The sequence below is a fragment of the Myotis myotis genome, unplaced genomic scaffold (genome assembly GCF_014108235.1).
Source record: "Myotis myotis isolate mMyoMyo1 unplaced genomic scaffold, mMyoMyo1.p scaffold_m19_p_17, whole genome shotgun sequence".
Taxonomy (NCBI): domain Eukaryota; kingdom Metazoa; phylum Chordata; class Mammalia; order Chiroptera; family Vespertilionidae; genus Myotis; species Myotis myotis.
In genome coordinates, this window is record NW_023416321.1 from 25,400,012 (window position 1) to 25,421,861 (window position 21,850).

The 21,850-nt window shown below is 47.0% G+C and overlaps 1 protein-coding gene across 2 annotated transcripts in view; it reads left to right on the top strand.

Moving 5' to 3' along the window:
• CUNH17orf67 (chromosome unknown C17orf67 homolog) overlaps positions 1-20,148 on the top strand; it is a 27,634-nt gene extending 7,486 nt beyond the window's left edge. Inside the window, exons 4-6 of one of the 2 annotated variants that reach the window (XM_036340491.1) lie at positions 6,070-6,170; positions 17,697-17,833; positions 19,720-20,147. In XM_036340491.1, coding sequence (XP_036196384.1) covers positions 6,070-6,170; positions 17,697-17,813 — 218 coding nt within the window. In that variant the 3' untranslated portion in view covers positions 17,814-17,833; positions 19,720-20,147. Of the gene's footprint in view, positions 1-6,069; positions 6,171-17,696; positions 17,834-19,719 lie in introns of both variants that reach the window. The other variant, XM_036340492.1, reaches the window with a different exon arrangement.
• Positions 20,149-21,850: the final 1,702 nt, after the last annotated feature.

Sequence of the window (21,850 nt, forward strand, 5' to 3'; positions counted from 1 at the left end):
ATCTCAGGAATCTGCAGGTTGGTGGTAGCTCTGCTTCAGGCGGTGATAACTGGGGGTCCACTGAGCTAGGCTGGGCTGGCTTGCGAGGGTCTCCTGTAAGCGGCACATGTGTAGACTTGGTTCCTTGCTCAGGTACTTTTCGTGTGAGTTAATTCTGAGGCTCGGCTCCAAGGGGCAGTAGCTATCTGGGGGAGCTCTTGGGGTAGCAGTGGCAGCGATATAGGAGGGCAAATACACTTCATACCCCTGTCGGTGTCAGTCTGCTACCATCCCATCGTCCAAAGCAAGTCACTTGGTTGAGCCCAAGGTCAAGGGGCAGGACTGCAAAGTCATGTGGCAAACAGCACGGATATGCAGTGGTGGTGGTGGTGAAGAATGGATGCTAATAATTCAATCTACCACAGCTGCCCGCACAGTATGCTTGTAAATTAATGGGTGTATGCGTGCACATGCAATTTATGGAGTTACTATTATTAAAAACTATAAAAGAATTATATGTACCTTGTAAAAATATAGAGTTGATATGCTGGTGGGAGAGTCAGACAATAAAAAAAAAGAAATAAAAACAACGATGTAAAGGGATGTTCCAATTTATTTGATTGACTCTGGACACACTGTAAGTCTCTTGGGTCAGATTCAACATCTTTCTATAGTTAAAAAAGGATGTTCCCTTGTCCTTGAAGTTCCTTTAGCTCACAGAATTTGAAATCACGTCTTACTCTTCTAAAGCAGCATTCGGTGCAACGTCGGGAGCTTGATGTCAGCTTTCTCACTGTTTAGGGTAGTTAAAAAAGATGGGAAACCCACGCAAGTGAAGATGTTAGTTATGTTAGGGTGCTGTGAATATGGATGGTAGCGTTCTTCCTTTATATTTTCTCAATGCAGTTCTCCTAGGCCTGAGCATCTGATGAAGAACTAAAATCATAGCAAAAAGTCTTAGGCACGGTAGCACCCTCTCTTTCCACATCCAGTAGATTCTCTGGGATTGCTGGCAACTTCTAGAATAATTAACCTTAGTGGCCTTGAGTTTCCTGATCTTGGTTGTCCCTGGTTTTGCTCTTTTACTCTGCCACCTTGTGGATTTTGGGGAAATTGCATCTTCTGCTGTGAGCCCTACTGACTCACCTAATTGATCTGGCCGCTGCCTTTCCTGGGAAGGAGGGGGATGGGAGGGTAGAAGAGAGTTCTCCCCATCACAACAAGGTGACTTTGCTTTTTCAGTTTTTCCATAGTACTCCCCTCCCGCTTTGGAACAATGTCCTCAGGGGCCTGGCTGATGGGCATTTGAATGGCCCTGCCAGTATCACACCTGAAAGGCCCTCTCCACTGGAGACCTGAGCCAGCATCCCAGGGTGGGATCCAGGCCCCTGACTTCCTCCAGTACTGCCTCTCCAGTTCACTAGAGGCCCCCTCCTTTTTTCAAATTAGGAAAGTAATTGAATCTTACTTAGAGCTTACAGTCCAGTCAAGGAGACAGATTAAACAATATATACAAATAAAGACAATATTTACACATTGTGGTGAGTGCTATGAGATAGTAATGTTGGTAGGGGTAGGGAACTTGCATTAAGTAGGCTGGTAAAGGCAGGCTTGCCTGAGCAAGAGACATTTCAAATGGAAATCTGAAGGATGGGAAGGATCCAGTCATTAAAAGAGGGAGGAAGAGAATGTGCAAAGGTCCTGAGGTGGAAAAGAACTCGTTAGGTTGAAAGTAACTAAGTGTGACTAGATTGGCGTGAGCTGGAGGGGAGTGATCCGAGTGGGGTTGGGAAAGGCAGCAGGCACAGGTAATACAGCTTCTTTTTTTAAAAAAAATTTTAATTTATTGGGGTGACATTGGTTTGGAAACCATACAGGTTTCAGGTGCACAACTCAGCAAAACATCATCTGCACACAGCATCTTGTGCCCATCGCCCAAAGCAAGGTCTCTTTCAGTCCAGGGTCTTGTGGGGCACCGTGAGGATTCTGATTTTGTGAGAAAATAAAGGATTCTTTTCTATCTCTTCAAAATAGTCTTTATTCAACAACTGTAAGTAAATGTAATATACAAAGGAGATTGACTAGTAAACCTCATGCTGCTAAATAAGGCATTTCAAACTTTAGCAAAAAACAAACATCTCTTGTACATTTGACTATACTTGGTTACCGTTGCCTTCATTAGGTTTACTCACAAAATTAGTACAATACTGCCTCCTTATTGGCAGTTTTGCTTTCTGAAGTTAGTTACCTATGGCCAATAGTGGTCCAAATATATTAACTGGAAAATTCCAAAATGAACCAATTCATAACTTTTCTTATTTTTTAAACATGTAAGATTTATTTTTCTCATAAAAGTTTTTATTTTTCAATTATAGTTTGCATTTAACATTGTTTTGTGTTAGTTTCGGGAGTATAGCACAGCAGATAGACATTCACATAGGTTACAGAGTGAAGAATTATTAAGCAGAGAAGTGATGAGGTCCAATTTATATTTTATATTTCTATTTTAAGAAGATCCTCATTGCTGTTGCACGGAGAATGGACTGAAATGAACAGGAAGGGAAGCTGGGAGAGCATTTGGGAGCTTGGTGCAGGAAGCTGGGTGAGAGGTAACAGCAGCCTAAACGTGGGTGTTGGCAATAGAGATGGAAGGGTCTAGCCCAGCCGGTGTGGCTCAGTGGTTGAGTGTCCACCTATGAAACAGGAGATCAAGATTTGATTCCCGGTCAGGGTGTGCTTGATCCCCAGTAGGGGGTGCACCGTAGGAGGCAGCCGACCAATGATTTTCTCTCATCACTGATGTTTCTATCTCTCCCTCCCTCTCCCTTCCTCTTTGAAATCAATAAAAATATTAAAAAAAAAAAAAGATGGAAGGGTCTAAACCAGCGGTTCTCAACCTGTGGGTCATGACCCCTTTGGGGATTGAACAACCCTTTCACAGGGGTCGCCTAAGACCATCGGAAAACACATATATAATTGCGCATTGTTTTTGTGACTAATCACTATGCTTTAATTATATTCAATTTGTGACAATGAAATTGGGGGTCACCACAACATGAGCAACTGTATTAAAGGGTCGCGGCATTAGGAAGGTGGAGGACCACTGGTCTAGAACCACGCTGGCCAGTGTGGTAGCAATGAGCCACATGTGGCGACTGAGCATGTGAAATATGTAAGTGTAGGACACATACCAGATTATGAAGACATGGTACAAAAAAAAGTAAAATACCTCATTTATAATTTGTTGACCTTAATTACATGTTGAAATAAGAATATTTTGGATATTTCATGTGAAATAAAATATAATAGAAAAAGTTTCATGCGTTATTTTACTTAAAAAAATGTGGCTACTAGAAAAATGTGAACTACACATGTGGCTTACATCTGTGGATCACATTATGTTTTTATTGGACAGCATTGATATAAACAAAAGTTACTGAATGAAAAAAACACTTTATAGTAAAATTACATTGGACACTAGAAATTTCTAGTTAGGTCTAAGTTGTTTTTTCTGGTTCACAAAAGATGATGTTTATTTGATAAGACAATACAGTTAGTGTTTGATATAATCACAAGCAGCAAAAGAAATAAACAACTTGACAATGTACATTAAAAAACCAAGATGTTTAATGTGACAAATATGTTTCTAAAATAAATCCCCTAAAATTCCTCAGTTATTGAAAACGGTATAAACACAGAAAAATGTTAATAGCGACACAATACATAAAACCAAACATCTAATTTTGGGCAAATTAACATACAAGGCAACTTTGCTACCAATGTATGATTTTCTTTTTTCTTGCTTACAAGCTCTTCAGACTATCTTTATATCAACAGAGACGGCAGAACATTTAGGTTTCATATCAGTTACACAGCATTAGTATAAACTCAGACAATACTGAGAGAGTTGTTTTCTTTTGAGCTGGCTAAGTAACCACTAAAACATCAGATCATTGCTGTGAATTGAGAATTTTATCCCAAATAAATGTCACATACTGTCCAGACATAGTTTTGTAATACATTTAGTAATTCTTTTATGTGATATTGGTAGGCAATTTATTTTTTAAAAAATGTTTTATTGATTTTTAGAGAGAGAGAGGAAAGGAGAGGGATAGAGAGATAGAAACATCGATGAAAGAGAAACATCATCGATTGGCTGCCTTCTGCAACCCCTCTCAAGGATTGAGCCCATAACCCTGGCATGTGCCCTAACCAGGAATCAAACCAGTGACCTCTTGGTTCATGGATTGATGCTCAACGACTGAGCCACACCGGTTGGGCGGTAGGCAATTTAAATTTAAAAGGACTTTAGCTAATTTAGATTTTATTGTCTTTGAAAAAATAAATGGCATGGAATATGGCTACTTACAGTCTTTTGGCAGAATACTGCACGAGGCTTTAAAGACAGAGAACTTGCCTCTATTTCAGCATCCATAATGTGCGCACTTGGATATGATTTCACCGGTCTGAGCCTCACTTCCTTATTTGTGAAAGGGAGATGGAGAATGGTGAGAAGTACTAGCTGCCATGCGGTTCATCTCCCTCCCTCCTTCTAATCACACCCCACAAGATAGGTACTGTTAACTCCTTTTTACTGGAGGGGAAACTGAAGTTCAGGAAAAGTGACTTACCGAAGGTTACATTGCGAGTAAGAGGTGAGGCCAGGACACGAGTCTTGGTCTTTCTGGCTCCAAAGTCAGCAAAAAAAATTTTTTTTCATCCTCATGGTGCCCCTTGCTAATTTCCCTGCTTGCCTCTGAAATGACTGGTAAAGTCAAATTAGATTGGCGAACAGGCTTTGGAAAAAAATGCCATAAGATATGCAGATGTCAGAGATGATTCATTCTCAGTGAAACAGGCGCATACCCTGAAGCTGCAGATGAAAACTCAAAACTTCCTGGATGGTGAACATAGATCTGTGTAAGTGACACGGGTGTCTCATGTGGCTTTCTCGAATTCAAGCTCTGCAAGTCATGTTACGGAGGGTTAACTTCCTGCCTCAGGATGAGCATTTAGAGGAACTCAGAGGGAGGTATGTTCGTGGTCGTATTAAAAACTCAGGGTCAGATGCACTTAGCATCACACGGTCCGCGCTGCTAGTCAAAGCGTAAACAAGCCTGGGCTGGACACGGCTCCCTTCAAATAGGCTGGCTCCTGGGGGTGCGGTTCATTCTGCAGCAGGCAGAGCAAGGAAGAGGCAGGATGAAGAAATTATTTGTGTTTGCGCTCCTTCTCACCTTCCTGACCTTCTCAGGTGAGCATTCACTGCAGAAACGCAGCCTGTTTCTAGGCGGACGTGATAACCTGAAATAAGTCTAGTTTAGGTTTTTAAGGTGTTTTTTTTTCTTATTTCAAATAAGATGTGTATTGTTTGTATAAGTACATATTAATGTATAATAATTCAATGACTTGTTTTCCTAAGAGCAGGCTCCCAGCGTTGGTATCCCCTTAGGGATACATTTTGTTTTAAATATTTAGATGTGTTTGAATACTAATTCTCAAAAACGCTGATAAATCTTGGAGTATGCCTTCTTTTAGCATTCATACGAGATCACAAAATTCGGTAGACTTTTACTTGCTGATGCCTTTTAGAGTTCGTGTGTGTTTATGAAAACATAATATAATTTTATTATCAAATATCTTCTTTGAGGGACCATGCGTGATGACCAAGTTGAACATAATCTTGTTGTCACGGGGTATTTTCCAATAACAGCTTTAACTTGGTTTAGTGTATTGAGGATTTAAAAAAAAAAAAAAAATCCCACAAGGCAAACCTATAGGACGAGAAACACATGGACTGGAGAGCTGGAGAAAATATGTCTTAAAAAACATGTAATTAACACCCACTTATGAAGGAACGGGCCATTGCAGTTGGTAAAGATGTCTAAGCTTGCAGGGCTGGCTCTGAGGCAACCGTATTAGAAACCATTCAGAATTCCTCCCTGAGCCGCCTGGAATGCCAGGTCCCCTGGGACAGGCCCCTGTGAAAGAACTTTTGTGTTTTGACTGAAATGGAACTTGCTAATCATTTGCCTTGCACTGTGAACTCGTGTGCCCCGAGTCCCTAAGGCCCTGTCCTGACTTTTCCAGGGGCCTCCCCGATTCTGACGGAAAAGGAGGCCAAACAGCTCCTGAGGTCCCGGCGCCAGGACAGGCCGGGCAAACCCGGGTTCCCCGACGAACCCATGCGGGTGAGTGCTGGGCTCAGGCTATGCGAAGGGAGAGTGCCATCGATAGGTCCCTGCAATAGGAAATGAAAATGGGCGCTGGTCCCAGCCCAGCGGGGTCTGCAGGATGGAGGTTCTGTTAGACCCGGAGGCAGGTGTCAGGTGACCTCACCTTTCATTCAGGCCTCTCCTCCTCCAGAGGGGCCAGCTTCCTTGCCTGCTGCTCACACCGTATTTAAAATGCCAACAGTGGGCCCATGGCGGGGTCCCAGGATTCTGAGTAGCCTGCTGGGTGTCAGCTCTGAATCGGGTGCTAAAGAGCTGTGCCCCTAGCAGGTGTCAACCCCGTCTTCTCCCTCTTCCCTTGGGGTCTGGGTGGGCTGGACCACGACGTCCTTGGCCAACGACAGCCTCTCTGGGCAGGCAGAAGCTCTGCTCCAGCCTCCTGAGGGGCTCTGTCTTTACCTTGTGCCTTGGATTTTCGTCTTTGGCCTCAGCTCTGCCCTGTGGGTTTGTGGTGTCCGCCTGCCTGGTCTTTGGAAACAAGCCCCCCCGCCCCCCACTATCTCCATCTCGTGATGGTGATCGTGGTGGATGTTTCTAGAACCTGCCACACTGGCCACAGGCCACTTCAGGCCTGGCTGGTCCTCCCTTCTGGTGGTGAAAATAATGATAATCCTGTTATTTGTGTCCTACTCAGGGGAGGGTAGAAGTCGCAGTGACAAAGTTAGCATGCCTGGGAAGCCGTGTCTGTGCCCAGGCTGATCTTTTACCCGGTGCCCACTTCAGCTGGGCACTGGGCTCCAGGCTCACCCTCTTTTCATGGGTCTCCATGTGGAGGTCTAGAAGGATCTATAGCAGCGTTAACCTTCCCTGGCTGCAGAATCATGTGAATAATCCTGTTAGTTCATAAAAGAGGCTCTTATTGAGATGCTGTGTCACAGTGATGAGGAATGCTGACGGTCTGGGTTCAAATCTCCCTTCTGTAACTGTGTGACCTTGGGGATATTTCCTCACATTTCTGCACCTCAGGACCCTCATCTACAAAACACTAATAATAAATATTATCACTTACATTATTATAATGATAACTAACAATGTAAAACAATTACTTTAGCCCCAGCGGGTTTGGCTTAGTGGATAGAACGTCGGCCTGCGGACTGAAGGGTCCTGGGTTCAATTTCGGTCAAGGGCACATGCCTGGAGTTGAGGGTTTGATTCTCAGTAGGGGGCATGAAGGAGGCAGCCCATCAATGATTCTCTCTCATCATTGGTGTTTCTATCTCTTTCTCCCTCTCCCTTCCTCTCTGAAATCAGTACAAATATACTTAAAAAAATAAAACAATAAAACTATTTTATGAGCTTAGTATAAAGTAATTCATACTAAGGCACTTAAAACAGTACTCAGCAAACAGTAATGACTCCGTGAGCATTAAGCACCAGGGCCCGGGGGGTGCAGAGGCTGCAGACAATGGCCTGGGCTTCAGCTCAGAGTTGGTGGCAGACACAGGACTCAGCAAGTGGCTATTGTACAAAGTGGTTTTGAAACAAAGCAAGGACTCTGTGCTGTTAGGGGTGGACGTGGCTGTTTCCTTTGTTTGAAGAAATCCGAGGTGTCTCGGAATATCCAGGCGCAGGGAGGAAGGGCACTGGGAGGCGGGCAGGGCCAGGCCAAGCAGGATCCCAGTGCGTCGGGCTTTGTCTTGTGTGCAGTGGAGGATGTTGGAGGATTTTTCAGGTGGGGGAGTGCAGATTGGGGCTTTAGACACGCGGTTTGGGAAGCAATTAGAACACAATGCTCAGAGGTGGGGTGGGGAAGAGGAACCTCAAGGGGCTGTGAAGGAATTTCGGGGAGATATAGGAGGAACCAAGAAAGGGTGGGGTCAAGCATGGGGAAGAGGGCTCGGAGGGGGGCGGGCATGGGCGTGGGCAGGATGCCTGGCTTGAGGCTCCCTGGGGCTCCCACTGCAAAGGCAGGAAGGTGTGGTTCCTCGCGAATCAAGGGGCCTTAGGCTCCTAACTCCTTGGTCCCTGTGGCGTAGGACACGAGCCCTCGTGGCAGTTCTGCCTGCCAGCCCCCACCTCCCGTCTTCCACTTTTGACCTTGACTCTGGTATCTGGGCTCTATGGAAGGACGGGTGGTGGCCACAGAGGTCCTCTGAGAGCCAGGTTGGAAGGCCTGGCTGGCGCGGCGGAGCTGACCTTCCTTCTGTGCTCGGAGACCTGTCAAAGGACTCTGAGCAGAGACTGATGTGATTGGAGCTGGTTTTCAGGAGCCTTTTGGAGTCTCAGGACACAGCCTCTGAAACACCGGCCTTCGCATAGCCATTCAGGGAAATGGGACATGACATTTCTGGACGAGCTGTTGCACCTCCTTGCCATGGCACCCAGGAGACAGACAGGTGGGCTGGGACAAATAATGCAGAGGTGGTGACCTCTGGGGCCAGTGTGTGCCCCTGGGAGCTGAGCCGGAGGTTTGTGGGCTCACCACTACCTTGAAATTACCAAGAGGTGACCAGTTGGGTTATTTTATTTTGCTTCTTCCCTCTGAGGGACTGTGCAAAACAAAACCCTTTTTGAGAGGAAGAGGCCGCTGATGAGGGTGAATGAGCCGTGCTTTGGGGAGGTATCAGGAATTAATTCAAAAGGAAGACGAGTGTGGAGATTCGCAGTAGTCTCTCCCCAAGAGTAGCTGCTAAGCCGTGTTTATCATGTTGACACTTGGTGTAAATGTTGGCAGATGTTGGCTCTGAGGGATGGTAAGGTTTCCGGAAGCAGGTGCAGGGCTAGGACTGGTTGGACCAGATGTATTTCATTGATTCACTGCAGCAGGCGCTCTTTTCTGACCGTGTGGTGGGAAGGACAGAATGCTATGGGACAGATCATGGGGTGCCCTGCATTTGGGACGGGCTGGCTTTCACCCAGAGGAATATGAGCATTAGGTTGGCACCCTTGATGGAGGAAGGGAAGGCTGCAGTGGGGATGGGGAGAGAAACCAATGGGGAGACATGATCTGGGGAAGAAAGCAGGAGGGGTTTTGAATGTATGAAAGCAGCTGGGAGGAAGAGCCCGGGAAGTCCGGTGGTGGGGGATGAGAGGAGGGGTCAGAGAGAGAAAGAGGCAGGTGGGAGGGTAGGCGCTCAGAGGCACACCGCTGAGGAATTCCTGGTGGTAGGAAGCAGCTGATCCATTGATTTTATGGCAACGCCTGACATTGAGTTTGAGGTTGTTTTCTGCTTTGTGCCATTATTATCCCATGCAACCCCCAAATCTTAGGAAAAGTCTGCTAGATGCAGCAACCTGTGTTAGTGGTTCTTTGGAGGAATGAGAGGTGGTCGGTGTGTGTGGGTGAAGGTGGCTGACAAAAGACAAAGGAAATCACTCGAGTCTGGAAGCTATGGTGGTGGAGAAACGGGCTATAAGACGAATTCAGGAGAAACATGGCCCCCAAATCTTCAGAGATTTTGGGGACTAGGGGTCTAGACATCACAGGAATGGGATGGGCCCTTCTGGAAGACTGGGATATTCCATGGGGACATCCCATCTGGGGACATGTAGGGTTCAGCTCAGTTGACTTCAGGATCTGATTTAGGACTTACTACATTGGTTTCATGAAGACATTGTGTATAATGAAGCCTCAAGATTCTAACGGAGGGAAAAACATTGCCTGGGGAAAAATTGATGAAGACAGAGCTGCGTGGAAAGAAGGACTGGGTGTGTGTTTAGAGGGAGGAAGGTGGAAAAATATTCTGAGCGTTCCCTGAACATTTCCTCAGTCATGACTGCGCTTATGTTTAATTTTCAGAATTTTAGTCTAAACTCTTGCTATTTCACATGTGGTCCCAGCCCAGAGCTCTGAGCAATGTATGCTCCAATCCCCCAGAACTTCTCGCTGGTTTTCAACTAGGCCCTCCTCTCTCTGCTCAGCATCTTCTGTCCCTGATCTCAGCATCTTTTCACAAATGATTCCCTTTTGTAAAAAAATATGTTTTGATTGATTTCAAGAGAAAGGGAGGAGAGAGAGATAGAAACATCAATGATGAGAGAGTATCATTGATTGGCTGCCTCTTGCACACCCTACACTGGGGATCGAGCCCGAAGCCCAGGCAGGTGCTCTGACTGGGGATCGAACTGTGACCTCCTGGTTCGTAGGTTGATGCTCAACCACTGAGCCACGCTGGCTGGCCGGGCCACAGATGATTCCCTTTGCTTGCAATACATTTTCCCACTAGTTCTTCCTCTTCATTCTCAATGTCACCTTCCCTCTCTTCCTGGCCGCCTAATACTCACACACAAAACAATGCTATGTATTTTATAGGTACATCTGTATAGTTGTACATGTCTAGAAAAAGGTCTAGAAATATGGTTAGTTGAATGTTAAGTGTATCATCACATTGAGGAGACAAGGATCACTGGTGGCGATCTAAGGAACTATATTTGATGTTTGAATTCTAAGCAACAATAATATGTTCATGTACTAGTTGTACAATTACAAATAATAAAAATTCAATCCATTTGTATTTATTATAGAAAAATTGCGAATGAAGAAGGAGTCAAAAGAAGAAAAGAAAGTCAGATGTAATCTTGTTCCCTCTCCTCAAAGACAGCCTCACCATTTTTGATGTATTTCTGTTTAGGTTTTTGGCATATATTTTTAAAAAGTGTGACCATACTCTACCATTTCGTATCTTGGTTTTTTCTCTATAAGATACACACTTTCTCATATTATTATAAGCTCTTTATACCATAATGACACTGAATTACCCTCTTTTGTTAGGTAGTTGGATCATTTCTACTACTTTTCTGTTATAAACAACATTAGAAGCCTGGTGCACGAATTCGTGCATGGGTGGGGTCCGGCTGGTCTGCCCAGATGGGGGCCCATCGGGCCAGGCCTGCAGCGGGGAGGGGCCATGGGTGGTTGGCTGGCCAGGCCCACCCTCAATTGGGGCCTGGATCAGGCTGGTTAGCTGCCGCAGTGCATGTCATAGCCACTGGTTGTTCTGGTCGTTCCACTGGTCTGGTCGCTAGGCTTTTATATATATAGATTCTGAACACTTTTTTCTAAAGTGCTTTTGATATTTTTAATTATTTTCTAAGGATATAGTCCTGGAAAACAAATTATTGGATCCAAGGATATGAATAGCTTAAAAGCTTTTACTATACATCATCCAATTACTTTCCAAAAGGTTAGAGAACACATACACACATGATTTATTCTCTTGTCCTCCAAGAGAGTGTTCCAGTAGAGGTATTAAGGTAAAACCTTACGATGGGGGCATGATTATGGTGCCTTGAATTAGAGAGCAGTTGGCCATTTCTGGGGTGGGATGAGCGGGCTCAATGAGGGATGAATAGGGATCAAGAATGGACTTGTAGTTGTCTATATGGATACCTTGGGGCTATTCATTGGCATTAGAAGCCTATAGAAGAAGCAGGTTGTCTGGAATGATGGTGTGTTTGGAGTGCTTCGCTTGCAAACCTGCCTTTGTGCCTGTTTCTTCCGCTCTTGTTTACCTGGTTCACTCTTATTCATTTGTAGAGATTCACCTTCAATAATGCCTTTTTCGAGAGGCCTTCCTGATGCCCCCGCCCTCCTACCATGAATCAGAGCGTCCCCATGGCATCGACTCACAGCACAAGATTGCTGTTTTTGACTTTGAAAAAATCTGTCTCTCCTCATAGTCTGCTCTAAACTACTTGAGCAGATGGACCGTTTCTTCCACTTCTGGGTCCCCAGCACCAAGCACAGTATTTGACATTTACTCAATGCTCATTATACTTATTTCCATTCCTTCCCTTGCTTCTCTCCTGGGGAGACATTTGACAGGACATAACTCTACTGCAGAACCTGGAGACTGTTTCCTAGAAATCTTTTCTATCGCCTCCCTCAAATTCATTAAATTTCTCATAATGGTCTCAAATTTTTAGGGGAGAAATTATTTGCCAACTGCTGGGGTGAAGCATGGAAATTCTTCAAAAGGATGACATCTCAGCTAAAATTATGTCTTTCGTAAGCACTTGTGTGTCCTGGGAATATGCTTTCCATTTTGGCCTGTCTTCCTTTAAGGAATGTTCTTGTTGGGCAAGTATAAATCATATGAGCTTTATTGTACGTAGTCTTTGTGAAATACACTTTCATGTTTAGCCCCCTGACACATGTATGCAGTCACTCCATTACCCTTTTGTTCCCCATGATCTCAAAGACCAGTTCGGAGTGACTGAGATCAGTAAGTTGTGCGCATCACTGATCTGCCTCCTTGCAGGGCTCAGCAGGCCTTCCAGTGTCGCGGTGCAGTTAACTCAGAGCCAGCCTTCTGCCCCGGTGATCGCCTCCTTTCAGTAATGAGCAGAATAATTCATCCACGTGCTGCTGGGCCTTCAATTCCATGCAAATGCCCGAGGAAGGATTTTGTCTTCTTGGGAACAGTTTGCTCTTTAATAGATTAACAGTCCAATTTATGATTCTCAGCTTAGATCAGGTTCTGGTGGGTATTTTATTTTAAAATATGTTTTTATTGATTTCAGAGAGGAACGGAGAGGGAGAGAGAGATAGAAACATCAATGATGAGAGAGAATCTTTGATTGGCTGTCTCCTGCACGCCCCCCACTGGGAATTGAGCCCACAACCCAGACATGTGCCCTGACCGGGAATCGAACCGTGACCTCTTGGTTCATAGCTTGATGCTCAACCACTGATCAACACTAACCGGGCAAGTATATAATTTCATTATCACACCACTTCAGTGCCATAAGAAGGGACCACTTCCAATCTCTGCTTTAATTACGGCTAAATTATTTACTTCCATTATTACCCTTGGCATTGAACATGAAACACAGATATTGGTTTTTGCTTTATTTTCAAAATTTTTTTTCCCTTGAAGAAAGAAATCTTAAAAAATTAAAATTTATTTTCCATCTAGCTCTTCTTTCTTGATCCAGGAACATTTGAGATGATCATTAATGTCAGGTCATTTCTAACTCAGCCAACACAATTGTTGAATTTGTGGTTTTCAGCAGATTTGCAGTTGGGCTTTTCATCTTTGACTAATGATTGCTTGTAGGCCTTTGTGGCATATTTATTTTCCTAACATTTTAAATAAATAGTGAACTGTCATGGAAACCAGTGCTCGTTTCTCTCTCTCTTTCTCTGTGTGTGTGTGTGTTTTGGTTGTTTTTCTGCAACTATGATTTCAGCTGCTACTCAGGAGTGTGAAATACCTAAGTACATTTGGACTGGGCTATTGTAATGAGCAGATTGACACATGTTGGGGGGATCTTCCAAGGGGGATTTGCTAAGATTATGGAGAAAGAACAGTCGATTAATTAATTCACTCACTCACTTGTATATTTCTCCAGTGAGTTTTATTGAGGTCCTACTATGTGCCAAGTTCTAGGTACTTTGGTCACTGCTATAAAAAAGGCAGGTGGATGTTGGCCGAGTGGGACCAGGATTAAAAGAATAAGAAGGCAAACAAGCATATACTTACAAAAGGTGTATAGCCCGACTGGCGTGGCTCAGTGGTTGAGTGTCGACCTATGAACCAGGAGGTCACAGTTCGATTCCTGGTCAGGGCACATGCCCAGGTTGTGGCTCAATCCCTAGTAGGGAGTGTGCAGGAGGCAGCTGACTGATGATTCTCTCTCATCATTGATGTTTCTTTCTCCCTCTCCCTCTCCCTTCCTCTCTGAAATCAATAAAAGTATATTAAAAAAATAAAATAAAAGATGTATCAATGCTGTATATTTGTTAATATCACCACCAACCTCATCAGAAAAGTTCTGAAGTATTGAAAAGCTGCCAGGCTCATGGGAGTAAATACAACTTTTCTAAAATTCTAATTTCCCCTCAGAAGCTTGAACTTGAGCATTTTGTGACAAGTCCTGTCTGTAGTTTTCCTTGGAAGGACAAACTCACTTTCTTCGTTTTTGAGAAGATGTCTGCCAAACAAGCACATAAAACACTGCTAGTTCAGTCCTTGACACCAACCATCACCCAGGTGCTTTTCCCATGAAGACCATTGTATTTGGCCATGCAGCCTGCATGCTTCCTGCTGTGTTATGACTTGGTTCAGTGAAACTGACATTTGAAGAACATTTTACATTTACTTATCTACTAGAGGCCCGGTGCACAAATTTGTGCACGGGTGGGGTCCCTCAGCCTGTCTGATGATCGAGGCGTATCGAGGGGCTGGCTGGCTAGGGGGAGGGACCACAGGAGGTTGGCTGGCCGGCCCCCCAATTGGGGCCGATGGGGGGACCGGCCACAGGGGGGAGGGACCGTGGGAGGTTGGCCAGCCAGACCCCCAATCGGGGCAGGGAGGTTGGCTGTGGGAGCGCACTGACTACCAGGGGGCAGCTCCTGCATTGAGTGTCTGTCCCCTGGTGGTCAGTGCACATCATAGCAACTGGTCGACCAATCGTTCTAGTCGTTCAGTAGTAATGGTTGCTTAGGCTTTTATATATATAGAGATTTTAAACTGTGAGTGTGTGATGGTGAAGGATACGACTTTATTTTCATTTATTTTTTGACATTTTTAAGAGAGAGAAACACACATTGATTTGTTGTTCCACTTATTTATGCATTCATTGGTTGATTCTTTTATGTGCCCTGATGGGGGATTGAACACATAACCTTGGCCTATCGGGACGTTGCTCTAACCAACTGAGCTACCCAGACAGGGCACAGTAACTTCTAGGATAGTCGGAGCCACTGCCTTGACTTCTGCTAGGGCACCAGTTTTATCCATCGTTACACATGATCAGAAGGCAACTAAGTCATGTCTTAGTATTGTTCTAAAAATAGTTTTGACCTCACAGACCACATGTTGAGGCCCTCTGCTTCAGTCTTGCATTCAGCAGGCATTTATTGCAAGTTTCCTATGGATCAGTTCATGGGAGAGATGCTCAGTGCACAACCTCAAGTTATGTTTGGGTGTTTCTCATCTAGTAGTAACCAGAATCAGTCGAGAGCTTAACAAAGAGACTTGTTGCAAAGCTGTTCCAGGATTAAGGTAAACCAACAAGAGATGATCAAGGATCCAGGACTAATAGCCCCTAGTCTTGGAGGGGGAGGGGCAAGTTATGGTTCCCAGACTTGGAGAGTGCAGCCTTCGAGGAGATCTGGTCTTCAGGAGAGGGAGGCAGCCAATCTGCCGTGACTCCTCAGGGAGGGACCAGGAGCAAACACCCTAGCCTTTCTCCTCTTACCCCTACGTCATACCCAACTGGAAGCCCCTGGACAAGGGAGTCTGTGCTTGCAGTTCATCCAGGTCAGCCACTCCCTGCACGGGGCCATGTGAAGGAGGGGTGAGAATGGGTTTAGAGGGGCACATGGGGACTACGTATTTGGCACAGAACTTTATAATTTTATTGAATCCTGGCAACTCAATGAAATAAGTGTTAGTGTCTCCCCCATTTTGCAGATGGACGAAATGAGTCTAGAGCAGCCGTGGGCAAACTACGGCCCGCGGGCCGGATCCGGCCCATTTGAAATGAATAAAACTATTGAAATAAAAGACTGTACCCTTTTATGTAATGATGTTTACTTTGAATTTATATTAGTTCACACAAACACTCCATCCATGCTTTTGTTCCGGCCCTCCGGTCCAGTTTAAGAACCCATTGTGGCCCTTGAGTCAAAAAGTTTGCGCACCCCTGGTCTAGAGTAAAGCAACATTGGCAGAGTCTGGCTTTGAACTAGATTCTGACTCAGACCTCTTAGCCTCTCCACCACATTGCCCAGCAACCAGGTAACATGGGCTCCTTCAGCCCACTGCTTACAAGGAATAGTTGAGTAAGTAAAGCTACGTGCTGGGAAGTCTTTGTTCCTTAATTACAGGACTCCACATTGCCTTCCTATTCCTCCCACTTACTATTCTTCTGGCCAAACACTTCCCAGAGAGGGCAGGACAGGGCAGAATTCAGTCCAAAACTCACAACCTCGTCCAGCAAGCTCCCGGGGTATCATTGCTGTGTCCCATGAGGAGCCTTCTCACCATCCACTCCCACCTTGGCTGCCCTAGGGATGCCCTGCCCAGGACACAGGGTGCATTTCAATGAGTTAAATAAAAACAACCATGATAACCAAAACAAATTCAAACTGCATGGGTCCTGGGGGAAAGAAAAAAATTCAGGAAAATTGGACACCTCATCATTTATTTGCATAGTCATTAAACATTTCTTATTTATTTTTCTTTTCTAAAAATATTTTTAAAAATACCTTTTAAATGGTTTTTAGAAAGAGGAAGAGGGAGAGAGAGAGAAACATCCATGTTTAGAGCGAAACATTAATCAGCTGCCTCCTGCACGCCCTCTACAGGGGATTGAACCTGAAACCCAGGCAAGTGTCCTTACTGGGAATTGAACTGGCAACCTTTCGGTGCACAGGACGACACCAACCAACTGAGCCACACCAAGAGGGCAAAGTCTATTTTATTTGATAATAGTATAGCAAATTCAGCTTCCTTATAGTTATCCCTTGCCTTTTATTTATTTATTTATTTTTTAAAAATATATTTTACCGATTTTTTACAGAGAGGAAGGGAGAGAGATAGTTAGAAACATCGATGAGAGAGAAACATGGATCAGCTGCCTCCCGCACATCCCCCACTGGGGATATGCCCGCAACCCAGGTACATGCCCTTGACCGGAATCGAACCTGGGACCCTTCAGTCCGCAGGCCGACGCTCTATCCACTGAGCCAAACCGGCTTCGGCATCCCTTGCCTTTTAAAAAAAGATGATTTTATCACAAATGCATGCAGCCATACTAATATATTATTAGTTGTGTATGTCTTGAGTTTTATAAAAATGGTGCCACATTATAAATGTCTTACTGGATTTGCTTTGTTTTACGTGCTATTTCGAAGACTCATCTATGCTGTTGTATGTAGCTAAATTAATTTATAGGTATATACAACACTGCTGTACAATATTCCATGGCGGGACCCTACTTTAATTTATCCATTCTCCTGTCACTGTATTTGGCAGGTTTCCAGTGTTTTGCTACTACAGACTTATTGCTGCTGTGTGCAACCTTCTACACAGCTCTTGATTTAAGAGTTTCTCTGTCCTCGAAGTGATCTGCGGCATCAGCAAAGGCTTGGAATTTGTTAGAAATGTAAATTCTGGCGCCCCCCCCCCCCCCCCCCCCCCCCCCGCTGAAATAGAAATTGTGGGGGCGGAGTCCAGCAGTCTGTTTTCACAAGCCCTCCAGGTGATTCTGAGGGCAGATAACGTTTGAGGAGCACGGGGCTAGGGTGTAAACGGGGAGTGCGATTTCTGGAACTCAGGCAACCGTTTGTTTTCCACAGTGGTTGGTCCATGTTACGCCCCATCAGTGTATACGAGTTCCCGTGGGCACACACCCTCTCAGCACTTAGGGTTGGCAGATTTCCTTCTTTTGCCCACTGAGTGGGTCTGTGGTCTCCACAGAGGCCTGGGCGTGGCGGGCTCTCCTTCCTAGGTCTGGAGGCTTCCTGCCTCAGAACCAGCAGCTCATTGTCACTGTGGATAAAGGCCTCTCTTCCCCATGGGTTTGTTTTGACAGGAGTACATGCACCACCTGCTCCGCCTGGAGCACCGCGCGGAGGAGCAGTTCCTGGAGCACTGGCTGAACCCTCACTGCAAGCCCCATTGCGACAGGAACCTGGTCCATCCCGTGTGAGGGGCTCGGGATCCGCTTGGGTATGTGCATTCTCTCAGGCCTTCTGTTTCAGGGAGACTGCAGTGCATGGCTCAGAGGCCTCCCAGAACATGGCACCAGAGAAACAGCTGGTAGCTGCTTATGCTGAAGGAGCGAGGCAGGGGAGATCGGTGGCAGCCAGGTTGCGAGAGGCCTTGGGGGACACCCAAGGGACCCTGACCCCTATCAACTCACCAAGAGATCCCAAATAGGGGAGGTCATTCTGGAATACAAATCGGACAGGTGTGGCTTGTTGAGGCTTGGGTCTGTCCAGGTGGGGGCAGCGTCCACGGGCTCAGCCAGTGACCCCCATCACCATCCTCACCACTGTCACCAGGATCAGCAACTCCTCTCCTGCCTTCCCATAGCCCTCCAGGCTGGGAATGTGCCTGGCCTGTCTTCCCTCTTCCTCTGGGTTTAGTCTTTGGTTCCCCTGAGCAGGTCTGCTTGGCCCTCCCAGCACCCCTGCTTATCCTGGTCCTCCCCACCCCCTATCCTGCACCGTGTTCTTACATGAGCCTGTTGTTTCTTCCCTCACTGTCTACATCCATCTCCTTCCCCCTTTCCAAATCCTCTTAGATAAAGTAGCAAATCCCTTCCGAGGTTAAGCCTAGTGAATGTCACTCCTCCTCTGTAACTTTGCGGATGAAGCAGGGCAGGGTGCAGTTGGGCAGACTGCCATCTCTGGTTAAGAGAGATCTTATGTCTTTGTGGTAATTTTGTGCTACTGTGAATGGGCTCGGGAACACGCCCTTCTGAGCATCGCTCTTTGTCATTGTCAGGATGCTCTCACCCAAGTTCTCTCATTTGATCCTCTTAAGACCCCTGTGTCATTTCAGGGTGTGCATTTTAATCCAGTTTTATAGAAGGGCTCACTGAGCCTGATGAAGCTACTGCCTGGTGCTGGGCGGTGGTTGGTATGTCAGCCTCTGACCACTCCAGTTCTGTACACTTTATGTGGAGGTGGTGAGGGATCCTGTGTGTGTGTGTGGGGGGGGGGGAGGGGGGGTGGAGTCCCTCTGAGGGGCTTTAACAGAAGTTCTGCTTTTGAGGGGTCGGGGGAGGCCTCCCTGTTCCGGTCCCTGCAGCCTCTGGAGCCTGCTCCTCCCCTTGCACCAGGGACCCTGGTCCTCCAGCACTGGAAGTCCGAGCTTGGCTTCTTCCAGAAAATACAACCGGGGAGCAGTTAGGAGCTCAGACTCTGGAATCGGGCAGACCTGGGTTCAGCTTTCTGTGTTTCTGCTCTGTGGCCTTGGGCAAGTCACCTAACCTCTGTGAGTCTCCATTTCTGCACCTGTAAACTGGGGCAATAACGATATCTGCGGAGCCTGGCGCAGTCAGCGCCTCCTCGATTGGAGGCACTTATTACCACTGCGTAGGCCCGGCAAGAGGAGGGGTTATGGGGGTGAGTGAGCCCCAGGGCAGCACCCTCGGAGGAGCAGCTGAGGCCTCTGCCTCCGGGTAGGACAGGCCTTGCTGGTGAGCTGGAGTGGGGGTGGGGTGGCTCCTGAAAACAGGATTCCACAGAGGCCTCCCTCCTAACAGCTCCATTTACATGAGGACGAGGATGCTGGAGGCACTGATCAACTTGGAATCAGGAGTCCCAGAGCGAATGCCACTCCACTTGGGGAAAATTGCCCGGAGTCTCTCTCAGGCTCCTCATCTGTGAAATGAGGACAGTGAGAGCTCCTCCCTCGTGTGGCGGTTCTGGGTCTGAGCATGAGAAAAGCCAGTGCATGGAAAGCAGGCTGGCATAGGACGGGCTCCGGAAGTGACAGCCATCCTCTCCTCCTCCTAAATCCCCCTCTCTCTTCCTCCTCCTCCCACCCCTCCTCACCCTCCATCCTCACCAACATCATGTTCACAGTATTTTCTCATTCTTTCCCAGGGAGCCCTTTGACAACATGGACCTGGATAATGGCGAAACAGGAGGAGGCTCCTTCATGCATTTAATTTTTTCAGCTGCGGAAACGGATGTTATGAACTGTGGCCATGGCGAAGATTGCTGTGGGGATCGATGGCAAACGCACGTGTTGCTTCACTTTACTAACCTGCATCACTCACTGAGACCAACTGCTTAAAGTAGTGACCCCCCACCCCCACCCCAAGGGCTTCCTCCCAGTTCGGGAGGGTGGGCAGCACGAGAGTCTCACTGCGGCAGATGGAGCTGGGCCCCCAGAGCCTGGGGACAGGCTGCCTGCTCCCAGGACTTCGGGAGGTCTGGTTGGGCAGAGTGAGGCCCCTGGGGCTGCGGAGGTGTGTGGTCATCTAGTTTTCTCCTTCTCTTCTGCTCTAATAAACATCAGTGTTCAACCTTTCCTTCTGTAGTGTCTCCTTTCCTTCCCCTCCCTTCCCCTGCCACTCCCCGCCCATCCATTGTTTGTCTTTGTGAATCCAGAATCAGAAAACTTACTGTTCTTGGAATAAATGAATGGGTGAAAATACAAACACCCAGCAATTTTTCATAAGAACCATCTTTTTTTGGTGTGTGAATCCTCAGCCAGGATATTTTTTCCGTTGCTTTTTAGAGAGAGTGGAAGGGAGGGGGAGAAAGAGAGTGAGAGAGAAACATGGATTGGTTGCCTGCTGCACATGCCCCAACCAGCATCGAACCCATAACCTAGGTATGCGACCTGACCAGGAATAGAACCTGGAACCTTTTTGGTGTACGGCAGGACCATGCTCCAAGCAACTGAGCCACCCGACCGGGCAGCCCCCCCCCCCCCCCCCCCGCCCCCGCCCGGCCCCCCCCCCCCCCCACCCACAAAAAGCTTTATTGTTTCCATTTGGTCCAATGCATGGGAGAGGGCTCTGGGATGGTTAAAAGGCTGCCTAGTGGTTCCAGGGGGATGCAGAGGGGCCCCTCAAAGGCCTCAGCTCCAAAGGCTCCTAGTCGTGCTGGAGGGGGAGCCTTTCGAAGGGATACTCGCCCAGCCCAGCCTGGGGGCCGGCAGCCTGCAGAGGTGGGTCAGGTGTCGCCCGTCTTCTTGATGAGTTTCACCTCCTCACCCGGAAGTGGTTCTGCAGGAAGTCACAGAGCTGAGGGTGTGCGCGGATAGAACCCAGGGCCAGCAGCTCCAAAAGGGCCTGGGTCAGGTTCCTCTCCAAGGCCAGGCTGGCTTCCCTGGTCCTGAGTTTTGCCCACTCGTCTTGGGAGGCTTCAGCGTGTCCTGGAGGAAAATGCGGCCGACAGGCTGGTTTTGCATCTTTAAGAGACACTCTGCGCCCTCACATCGAGTTTCTTCTCCACCGAGTCGGTCGGAAGAAGTGGTCCCGCCCTCGAGAGCCACACCCTCGGGTGGAAATAGAAGCCCAGAGAGAGGTAGGTGCGGGAGGCCCAGAGGCAGGCTGGCCAGGCGGTTGACGGCAGCCTGCACCTCGGTGGAATAATTCTCACGAATTTGGGAGCTCATGGCTGTTGGGCAATAAGGAGTTAAGATCAAAAAACGGTGTCTGGCCTTGGAGGTGGAGGATGGCTGACGTGGTTCCAAAGGCGGCGACTGGAGGAGAGGTGGGAGGGGGTCAGAGGCTGGAAGAGGGGGTGTCCCTGGGTCTGCTCCGTCCAAACATGGCTGAAGCGAGAGACAGATCCGGGGGCCACGGCTAGCATATGCTTTTCAGAGTCGTCCATTGTGTAGTATGTCAGTCCTTCGTTCGGGCCTTTCTGTGGCTGACGGGTAGCCCATTGTGTGGAAACACCACATTCGGTTCATCCATTCATCCGCTGGTGGACATTGGGGTTCTTGCCACCCGCCGGCTGTTGCGAATAGTGCCGCTATGAACATTCGGGCACACATTTGTGTTTTGAGTCTCTGTTTTCAAGTCACTTGGATATATACAGTATCTAGGAGTAGAACTGCAGGTCACAAGGCAATTCGATGTCTAACGTTTCGAGGAGCCACCAAACCGTTTACTCCAGTGGCTGCGCCATTTTACGTTCCCACCAGCATTGTCCGAGGATTCCACGTTCTCCTCGCCCTTGCCAACACTGGTTATCTTTTTAAATGACAGCCACCCAA